General features: G+C 44.4%; 1 protein-coding gene across 1 annotated transcript; it reads left to right on the top strand.

Annotated features, from left to right (window-relative positions):
• Nucleotides 1–1,942: 1,942 nt before the first annotated feature.
• TMEM200C (transmembrane protein 200C) lies at nucleotides 1,943–4,240 on the top strand. The gene has a single exon (XM_042031034.1). The coding sequence runs from the start codon at nucleotides 2,026–2,028 to the stop codon at nucleotides 3,658–3,660; it is 1,635 nt and encodes a 544-aa protein (XP_041886968.1). The 5' UTR covers nucleotides 1,943–2,025; the 3' UTR covers nucleotides 3,661–4,240.
• Nucleotides 4,241–11,095: the final 6,855 nt, after the last annotated feature.

Below are 11,095 nucleotides of genomic sequence, written 5' to 3'. Positions count from 1 at the left end.
CTGCCGCGGCGGCGGGAGCTGCGCGGCCGGAGCGGCCGGAGCCAGCGGCGCCCCGGGGGCTGGTGCCGGGCATCCCGGCAGCCGGAGCGCGGCGAGTCCCGCGTGCGAGCCCAGGGTGGGAAGGAGTTAAGCCGGGTGCTGTTAGTACTGTTACAGCTGTGTTTGGGCTTTGCCGGGAAAGGTCGTGGTGCTTGCGGGTCCGGCTGCTGGAGATGGATGGGGGGTTGTGGTCCGTTCGTGCGGGATGTGGCTCCAGCCCCGCGGTTCCCGTCCGGGTGGTTTCATGGCATTGCGGCCGCTGGCGATGGCCGGCGGCCCGGCCGTGCCCTCCTTCGCCTGCCGAGCGCTGCTCTCACCATCGCCGAAACTAAGTGCCCGGCGATGCCGGACTGGGAGCGTTCCTCGGAGCTGATGACCATCTGTTATCGCCGTGGAGAGGAGACGGGCAGCTGGCTAGTGGGGCAGCGGAAAATGAGATCAAAGGATCGGCAGTTACAGCAAAGCATGCCCCGATAATTACACTTTTGCATCAACAAAATGCGCTCCCTTTTTCTTTTTTTTTCTATTTTTAATAAATAGTTCAGCGGTAGGAAAGAGAAATCTCTGCTCTTTGTTTTGAGCGTGCAGTACCTTGGAGAGTAATTTAACAACGTCCTTGCTGACAACACCCATCTTTTTTCTGGGGAAAATACAAACAGAGTAAATGGGACACAGTATTACTGCATATGTGGCAATTCTGGCATTAGAACAGAAGATAGATGAGATTTAAAGGCTGAACAGGCAAAGAGGAGACGGGGGGGCGGTTTTAGGTGCTTACTTAATTGCCTTTCAGTGCGATTAATTGAACTTTGTGAGTCGTATTATATTCAGTGATGTCATCTTTTGCCCCGTCAAAGAAAAAATAATAGGACGCTCAGAAAGAGAAAAGGGGGAGGGGATCCTGCTTCTCGGTAGCATGAAGAAATAGGTTCCAAAAAGAATTGCACAGTGAAGAAATGCTCCTACACACTGTGTTGTTTAGCTCAGATCACGGGAACAGCGAGATGACTTCTGATGGTCCAGTAAGACAAAAGCCACAAATGCTCAGTGTTTAGTCCCCTGACAGTTTCCCTCTTCGGGTTTCCCCGGGTGACTCATGGAGTTTCACTTCTCCTTTAATAGGATTTGACCTGCCGTCTCTTACCTGGCAGCCACCATCTCCCCCTTCTGAGGGCAGGGGGGGAAGGGGTTGAATTTGTCAGTGTTACGTAACAGTTACCTGGAACATCGCACATGTTCCCAAACTAGGGATGCCTCTGGACCTCAGGAGGGAGATGCATTTCTAATATTGCAGATCAAGTGCAAATGGCTAGGAAGAAACTTTCACAGGGCACCACTTTCCAATGTTCAAATGTTTCCCTTGTGAATTTCACAGTAATTCCTTTCCCACTCATTTAAGCAAGACAAGTAATATGTTTAACCCTCACTCCAGTAGTATGTAAGTAGTGCAATGAAACAAATGGTATCTATAGATCAAATATACTGCCTTTCTGCTTTTATTTCTCCCATCCCCTCAAATCCTGGATGACATCACTAACCACAGTCAGTGTGCAGTGTAACCCCAGAACATATTAGGGGCTTGGCGTCCTCTGAGATCTGGGGCTTTGCAAACTCTTTCTGAAATGAGCAACGTCTTTTTTTTGTTTACTTTAGTGGATACTATTAGTGCTGTCATTTACCTGGAGCATAAAGAAATTAATTAGCTGTTTGGCAAGAGCATAGTGGGACATGTGGCTGCTTTGATGCTGTTGGTCTGCTTGTTTCTTTCTCACACACAGGAGCTGTGTGGGCAAGGGAGACCTACCTGTCGGTGTCAACCCCCATCCCACTTGTTCAGGGTTTTAATTAACAGGACTTTGAAGGAGGAAGAGCAAGCAGAGACATCTCTTGTGTTGCAGGTCTGCCCTTGGTCCTCATCCTCTTCTCTTCTCCCTTTCCCTGCAGGAGCTGGATTGGCCGTGGGGGGCAGTGCGCTGGTAGCCAGCCATGATTGCCACTGGAGGCCTCCTGAGGATCTCAGCCAGGAAACAGGACCCCTTGAAACCCCAGAGCCAAATCCCCAAACGCAAACGCAAGGCCAAAAAAAAGCGCAAGAATGATGTGGTGGTGGTGAAAGGCAAGCTCAAGCTGTGCTCCCTCTCGGGGTTCATTGCCCTCTGTGGCATCCTGGTACTGCTGGTGGGCATTGCCTTGGCTGTGGTGGGCTACTGGCCAAAGCCCAGCCAGGTGTACAGAGAAAGCAGCTTTGGCAAGGGCCGGCACCCAGCACCGCAGGGTGGCACCCCCACGAACCGCTCCCAGAGCCAGGAAGGGGTGCAAGCAGGGATCCACCTGGAGTCACCCCCCAGAGCCAACACCTCCACCACTGCTACCACCGGTGGGTCCCCCCGTACTTCCTCATCCCCTCAGGCCTCAGCGGGTTTCCTTTTCCGTCTTTTCTCGAGCTACTTGCATTCGGACAAGCTGAAGGTGCTGGGCCCTCTCATCATGGGTATCGGCATCTTCCTCTTCATCTGCGCCAACGCGGTGTTGCACGAAAACCGCGACAAGAAGACTAAGATCATCAACCTGCGTGACCTCTACTCCACCGTCATTGATGCCCACAGCCTGCGGGCCAAGGATGGAGGCACCCCAGCCTCAGCCCCTCTCAATGGCTTTGTCAACTATGTGCAGTCCCGGAGCCTGGAGCTAAAACCTGGCGGTGAAGGCCTGGGTACTGCAGCCATGCTGGCCAAGAGCTCCTGGCCACCAGGACTGGGTGTCTGCCTTTCTCCGCCGGATCTGGTGTCCTCACCACAGCGTTCCTCCTTCTGCGGCCCACCTCAGCCACCCAGCCTGGCTGAGGCTGTGTACAGCATCTGCCGGGAGCGTGCTGCCCTTGCTGGCCGCCCTGACACCAGCCCACCCTGCAGCCCACCGGAGAGCTGTGAGCGCTGCAGCACGGCCAGCTCCATCGTTGGCTCTTCGCTGAGCACCTTCACCCTCCTGCCCTTGGGGCCAGGCAATGGAGGGGGAGGCTGGCAGAGACCACTTGGTGAGCGGGGAGCCCAGGAGATCCCACGGGGGGAGTTTGAACTGAGCCTAACTGACCTCAGCAGCAGCAACATCAAGGGAGGCTGTGCAACAAGGAGGCACAAGCTGGTTCTCCGGCGGCAGAGCACCAGCTGTTTGCCCGATGCCAGGTGTCCCCTTTCCCCTGAGCCACCTCGGTCACCAGCTGTCAGGAGGGTCCTGGACTCCAGCCTCTTGGTAAAGGCATCTCCTAGCTACTCCAAATCTCTAGATCTGGGGGGATCACCTCCTTCAGCTCCTCCTGCCATCACCACGACGGACTCGCAGAGCTCCCAGTCTGAGCATTCCAGCAGCAATAAGGGCTACAGCCACCTGGAGGAGGCAGGCACCTCCTTGGAGTCAGTTGCCAACACCAGTAAAATTCCAGACTGTGAGGAGGAACCAGTTGAGAAGATGGACCCCCTCAAGGCTACCAGCAGAGAACAAACAGGGGAGCAATCCCAGCAAACTCAAAGACAGTACACAAATAAAGAGAAACTCTTTATGATTTCTAGTTCAAATGCTGCATTAGGGCTGGAGGATGGGGAACTGGAGAGTACAGGCATCTAAATAAAACAGACGGCAAGAGGACACCTTGTGTCCCTCCACACCTTTCCCGCTTCTTCATCTCCTTGTGGACTTAGGAAACTAATCAATATCCAAAGAGCTGCACTATGTTACCCTTGAAAATTGAATTCCATAGATCCTGTAGATGACTTCAGGAAAAAAAAAGAAAATCCTTTCTGTCTAATCGTGATTGTATGTTTCATGCAAGCCAAATTGTATTAAATATCCACAGTCCAGCAAGATTAATACAATTTTGGATGGTATAGCTGTGCACTTTACTGTTTTGATTTTTAAGTGCCCCTTCTTCTCCTCTGATTTCTTTCTTGCTGATTTGCCACTAACTGCTTGAAAGCTGCAGGCACCTTTTTAAGCTCAAAAGCAACGTGGTCTTCAGAAAGAAAGCTGAGCTCTCTCTTTGTTTTGGTTCAATTGCTAAAACATTTGCAAGGCCTTAAGGATGATGTACCTTGACAAAGAATGAGTTTGTTTAAATTCTAGAAAAAAAAAAGACAGTTTAGAAGGGACTGGAGCAGAACAGAGCTCTGATGATTTAGTTAAAACCATTACATTCCTGAATCCAAAATACATATTACTACGTGATACTTTATCAAAGTATTATTACACATGTATTGACTAACAGCATTAAAAGATGTTTTTTAATAAAATATTTACAAACAAAACTTACAAAAAGATTTCTTTATTTTGGTAAGGAATTACAGATATCATAAACTCTTTTGTTTTATACTGTGAAAGATTATAGAAATACTATGAAGCCAAAGGCTTGCTTATACTTTAAAGGAGGTAATTAATAATTTATGTGTAATTTCAGAATAAATACTGGATAAGTCCTTGAGAAACCACACTGTAATTCAACCAGCAGATTCTGTCTCCATTCTGACAGTGCTCTGTGACAGACAGCCTAAGAAATGTGAGATTTTGACATGCTAAAGGAAAAAAAAATTTAAACATTTGATCTTCTGTTCAGATTAGGTTTTTTGTGAGAGTAATCTTGAACTGCAGCATCTTCTTTCTGCATTCTTCAGTTCCCTTATAACTGTTGCATTAAGCCTTTCTGCTGTTGCAGTTCCTATTCATGAATGCATGTGCATAAGCTTCATTTAAAGCATAATGATAGCCCTGTCAGTCTCTTAGCAGTTTGCCGTGTTGAAGTCAGCAGCAGTTTCTCCTGAGTTCAGCATGATGAGGATTTCTTCCTGCATAAGAAAAGCATCAGGTTTCCTGAAGGCTGGAGAATGCCTTGTCTGTAGGCAGAGTTTTGGTAAATTGATGAGCTGTTTCATTTTAGTAGCTGCAGCATGGCAGGCACTCATGTTTTGTCAAAACAGCTTTATGCACTCAGAAGATTTTGTCAATACTTCTGATTTTAAATATGGATGTGGCATTTCTCTACTATGGGAAGAGGAATCGACTTTAAACAAACACAATGTGTAGGCAGACAGAAATATTTCTGTTGCAATTAAAATTTTTCTTGTGGTTCCATGTTTTAAAGTTCTTATCTACATATTTAGTTACATTACAGTACATCGTGACATGGACTATAACTATCACTAAATACAATTGTATTTAGTAATCCTGCAAAATTCTGTAATAAATAAGGCTACTTTAAAAGAAAAGAAGAAAGACAAAAAGAATAATTTGCCATGTAAGAGTCTTGAAACTGGAGAAGCAGAAGGTGCTTGTGCTTGTTCTCTTGAGCAAGAGAGACATCCAGGTGGCAATATCTTTCCTCCTGTCAGTGGCAACCAGTGCACTGACAGTATGAACATCACTGTGGCATTTTTTGCTGTTAAACTGCTAGCACACAGCTGGCAAAAATCTGTTGTAAAACTGCCTGGATTGGCATGGGCTGGATTAGCCACCGCAGGAAGTGGCAGGCAGGTGGCTCAGCTGGTGCTGGCATTTGCATGGATCTTTCAGTTCTCCATGGGCATGTGCTTCTGCTCCTTCTGCTGTGACTCCCAGCAAGATTTATGAGATATATGTGAGCAGAATTACCTACTGATGCAGATTCTAGTTAATGACAGAGCTGAAGACATCCTGTTTATTTTCCACACTAAAACCTTCCATGGAGGTGCAAGGGAAAAGGCAAGTTGTGTGCCACTTACCAGGGCATGGAATCCTCATGAAGATGTGACAGGGGTTTTGTTTTGAGAGAGGGAAATGTGCTTTTTAAAATATTCTGTGTAAATAGTTCTTCTATCATCTGAAGTGTGCTCCAGAAAAAAAAAAAAAAAAGCAACTTTAAAAAGCCTTTGGTTACTCCTTAGATTGATTTACATCAAAGCAGGCCAGTAATTATTCTGATGATTAATTTACTGCAAAGTCTTTTGAATGACAAGATTATAAGAGTTTGTGTTTAATAAGTAAAATTATAGCTTGTTCCTGTGTTGCCAAAAAACATGTGAAACATCAACTTTCATCAGTCGAGCTGGATTTTTTAATAACAGCAGCAAGAAGGGATTTTCTATCATATAAATTACTGAGCAGAGAAAGCTGCCTCTCTGTCTTTACAAGTCATTATTTTTGCAAATTTATTAATTAGAACTATTTGTTGAGCAATTTGTGCAGGGGTAGATTTGGAGTCAGAAACCTTTGTTTAAAATTAAAGCTGGGCAAGTTAGTCCAACACCCCGATGTTGGAAAATGAATGAGAGATTCAACCCCTGTGCACCATCTCTGACTGTTTATAGTACCAACAGCCCTGGAGAGAAACAGCAGCTGGCAAAGAGCTGAGCCTTTCCTGGTGACACCCACAGGTGATTGGGGTGATGGGGTTTGTGGTTTGAATGGCTCTTGAGTCTCTCTGAGCTGGCCCTGACTGCTTCTCAGGACTGCCAGGCTGCCTCTTGGCCGTCATTTGCACATCCTGGCACAGGATGGTGATGCGTTTTTCTCCAATCCAGTCTCTTCCTTCCAGCCTTCCTCTCTGGTGTCCTGCCACCTAGTGCTTCCTCCACAGTCCTTGTCAAGCGCCCTGAAATGCCTCTGCTTGCCAGTATACAGCTGCCTGCATGTTGCAGAAATAGATGGGCTGTCACACGTTTATTAAGAAGTAATTAATTAATTAATTTAGAAAAATTTCTAATGTTTATTAAGAAAGAATCATTAGTCCTTGTATTTGAGAAGTGATATCCCTGAAGATATGTTAAGCTGGCCATTCATTTTTGCTCTGGAAAATTCAGATTTTGGTTTAGAAATGTGTGCTTTGGTTTGATTTGGGGTTTTTAGCATAGAAATGCTATGATATTTATATAAAATTTCCAGAGGAAAGTTAATTTCTGCCTGGACCCTCAGAATACCCCCATACCTAGGAGGGAGGCTATGTCTTTTCATTAGGAGTGTAGATGCTGTTTGGACCAGTCTGAGGACAGGGAAATGCCCTAATTGTTCTTCAGTCATGCTGCTGTTTGTTACAAAATCCTCAGGACTCTGGAGAAGCTGCTGACGTGATCATACTGTAACCTAGTTCTGGCTCAGTTTTCACTAGCTAGCAAAGTATTTAAAATCCTTGCATTAACCTGGCTTGCTTGGCTGGACTGGTTTACTGAACTCCCCAATTGTTGACATGTCAGCTGATCAACTACAAAAGAGTATAGCCTAGATTTAATTACCTGTATTGTTTAGATACATTTTTAAGAGCCTTTTCAAGGACTGATGCTGTCCAACAGCAAGTAATAGTGCACTTAGAAAAATTGAATTAGGTAACTGTTGACATAGTTTTAGGTCTGCAGTCTGAAATACAGATGTTATGGATTGTTGTAATTTTCATAACAGCCAAAGTATTTTACACAGAAGTAGCAACATGACTTCAATTAAACAGCAGTTTTTATTACAAGTAAAGGAGGTGACAGAATGATAAATCTTACTGGATTTCAGTTGGAAAACAGCCTTTGATAATGTTAAACAGTTTTTTTTCTATACAAAACCCACACAAAATACAAGTACTCACTGCTAGCTGACTAGTAAAATTTTAATAGTGAATAAAAGTATAGATTTTGGGGGGCATTTTTTAATTCTAGGGAACAAAAAGTAAAGGTTTCCCTGTCACCTCTCCAAGATTGTCAGTAGCAATAACATAATGCTTTAGCCAGGTCACTTACTCACTGTTTTTAAGTTTGGGCTTATGAACAGTGAACAAGATGCACAGCATGTGCAGGCACAATCTGAGAGGATAAATAGGCTATCACAGCCACAGGAAAAAAGTGTTTCATGGAAGGGTATACCATTATTATTTCATTTTAGAAGCCAGAATTTCTATTCATCATTTCTAGAAGCTCCAAACCAGAAAAGTGAGCACACTAGAAATTATCTTCTACCATTTAGTTTTCACTGTAAACATGGAGACAGAGGGAGACCCTGGAGATCTGAAAAAGGCACATACAATCAGGTAAAATGGCACTGAAGTTTGGATGGGGGAACTAGGCTGCTAGAAAGGATCTGACTGGATTACAGGGTAATTCAGGAAATAGGAGAACATGGCATGTGTTTTTCCACTAGCTAGTCTTCTATCTATGTTTTAGTTAGAGACAGTGAAGTCAAAATACAACTTTAAAGGGGTTTTTGTTATTGTTATTCTTTCCAAATTACATTGCAATGAGACAGAAAGCTTATTTGGGGAGACTGTGAAAAGAAACGCAAACTAAATAAATGTCAAAAAATTACTGTTAATAACAGTTTGTGAGGTTTCCTTCACCTTCCTCTGCACAAAGGAGTTTCAGTCTAGGATTTTTGAGTATTAATTTTTCTTTTCTTCCCTTCTTGTCTCCCACCATTTCTCCAGGCTGGGATTAAACAAAACACTTGTGTTCACTTTATTTATCAGTTTTGCTGAAACACAGTTCTATTATTTTTATGGTAGCAGAGTTACCTGAGTATATGCCAAGTTTGGTTCTACTGAGGACACAGCTGGTACTCTCAGACTGGGAGGTAAAAATGGGTAGAGATGGTTTGGTTTTAGAGAAGCAGCCTGTTCCACGCTAAGCTTCATAGCTGAAGTAGAAAATGACAAGTAAAACAGGAATGTTCAGAATTCAAGTTTCACCATTGCATCAGGTGATGTAATACCGTTACACAACCTCGGATTGCGTTTTGCTCATCACTCAAAAGATTTGGCGTGATCCTGCCTGACCTGCTTGAGAGCAGGCTGAGACGATCCCGTACAGCTCCCATTTTGCTGCCAAAAGCTAAATCAGCCTTATCTAAAGGAGCAGGACTTCAGAACATGACTCTCAGTTCTGGCAAGACTTGGAGCTGCTAAAGGCTTTGTGAAGAGGTTGCTTGGTACAGGGTGCAGTGCAGTTCCCTTCACACCTTGGAGCAGCACAGAAACCTGTGGCAGGGTCTCACACAAAAGTGCCTGCAAAGGCACGTAAGAGTCACCAGAGTCAGCTCCATGAGGATAAATCCCCAGTGAAATAATATGATACTTCTGCAACATCGTAGACTAGCCTTCCTCCCTCATTACCAGAATCTACTCATTTTAAAGAAATGCAGTTTGGTCTCGGAGCCTAATGGCAACTACTATTTAAAATGCTTATAGAGTCCCCATTAAATTAGTATCAGATGACCTCTTAATGTACTTCTTTCTAACATGCCTTGGGTACAGAGCACGATTATCTTCCTCTGTCAAAACAAGACAGATACAGCCACAGACAAACTGTGCAAAGACCAGATTTTTATTTTCTTTAAAAGGAGAAGAATGTAGGCATCAGTATGCAATCCTAACAGCATGGAAGTGTCTGCCTCTGAGTGATGTTTCCAAACCATGCAAGTAGCCTGCTGGGGAACAGAGCCTTAAATGCTTGTCCTCCAACAGGACATCCATCCTTCAGCTTTAACAGAACTTCTTTCTGCATGTGAGGCACTGAAGTGCTAATTTAGTTCACTCTTTCAGACTCATCACACACAATATTACAGAAATAACTTAGCAAGACCTCCCTGCAGAATATTTAAGGACACAAGGCATACTAGACAGCTGGTAACATTCTGTTTCAAACTAGAAAAACTTAAAATGAGAACAGGTAAAGTCTGGCACTGCTTATTACCTTGCTGTGGTAATACAGCTTAAGATGATGATAGTAGCAGCTCTTTGAGCTTTGGAAACTTAAAACTGTCTGCTGGCACTGCTAACGTAATTCACACTACAGGCTGCCTCAGGGCTGAAAATGCAAACAGAATAGTTCCTGTCCTTGTGTCTGTCTTTGCAATGTGTACAGCGTCTGGAGGAGCAGCACTGAAGCAAGGATGGGTGCTGAGGCTGCATCTCTCATCATCTCTCACCACAGGCAAGCTGTGGAAGGAAGTTATTTCTTTTAGACCATTAAACGGTGCACTGCCACCTTAATGAAGCACTTGCACTCTTTAGAGTACTGCTTGGTCCAATATGCAAAGAAAAGGTGAGGATGGCTTCCTAGCAATGTTGTCTGCAGGGATACACTGCCCCTCCTTTGGCACACAGAGAGGAAAACCTGAACAGAAGCTGGAGCATAGTTCTGGGATCAGTGAGCTTCTAATGCTGCAGCAGTGTTGTTGTGTCTTGGTAGCCATTTGGCTGGTACATGCTTGTCACTGACAATCTGGGAAGAGAGAAAAGGGTCCCATGGTGAGCTATGGAAGGTCAGCAGCTTTTAGCTGTCACCAGTTTGTGTGTCAGCTGCCAGCATGGCACCTAACGAGCCCCAGGAGTTACCTGAAGAGCAAAAGAAGCCAACGAAAGTGCAGGTTGCATCATGTCTGATGCCACCAAGAAGGCACTATTGAAGATGGCAAGCAAAGCAAAAAGTCACTGAATTTCTATTGTACTTGTCCTTGCAGTTTTGGGTTGTCAAATGTGGACAAAAAGAGGAACCACAAAATGTTGCAGTTCCACCAGGAGCAGTGAGTAGCGCTTGGCTGCTTCCACCTATGGCTGCCTCTGGTTTCACTCATGACACCCTCCAAAAGAGCTCTTTGAATTTCACTGGCAAAGTGAAATGCAGTCCTCTACTCAAATAAATATTTTAAGCTGCCTGATGATTCACCAACAGGTTGAATTCTCATACAGGCTACAGATTTCTCAACAGCAATGTTTTCTAACGAACAAATTAGGTATGTATCTGTCATGGTTCAACCCCTGCCAGCAACTAAGTACCTCACAAAATGTTCTGCAGAATGTCTTGGCTTAGATTACAGCTCTAGATAAATCTCACTGGCAATTTAAGCAGATATACTCAGGTAACTCTGCCTCTATGAAAAAAAAAAAATAGAACTATGTGTTTCAGCAAAACTGATAAAGTGAACACAAGTGTTTTGTTTAATCCCAGCCTGAAGAAGTGGTGGGAGAACAGAATGAGGTTTGGATCAGCAACAGATCCTTTATTTAGAATTGCCATTTTAAAATTCAGTTTCTTGTTAGAAATGAAATTTTCACACCATCAGT

The sequence above is a fragment of the Corvus kubaryi genome, unplaced genomic scaffold (assembly GCF_017639235.1).
Source record: "Corvus kubaryi isolate FWS band 111438036 unplaced genomic scaffold, C.kubaryi_AGA036_p1.0 132, whole genome shotgun sequence".
Classification (NCBI taxonomy): Eukaryota; Metazoa; Chordata; class Aves; order Passeriformes; family Corvidae; genus Corvus; species Corvus kubaryi.
Note: the sequence above shows the minus strand (reverse complement) of the source record. Positions and strands in the feature narration are given on the sequence as shown.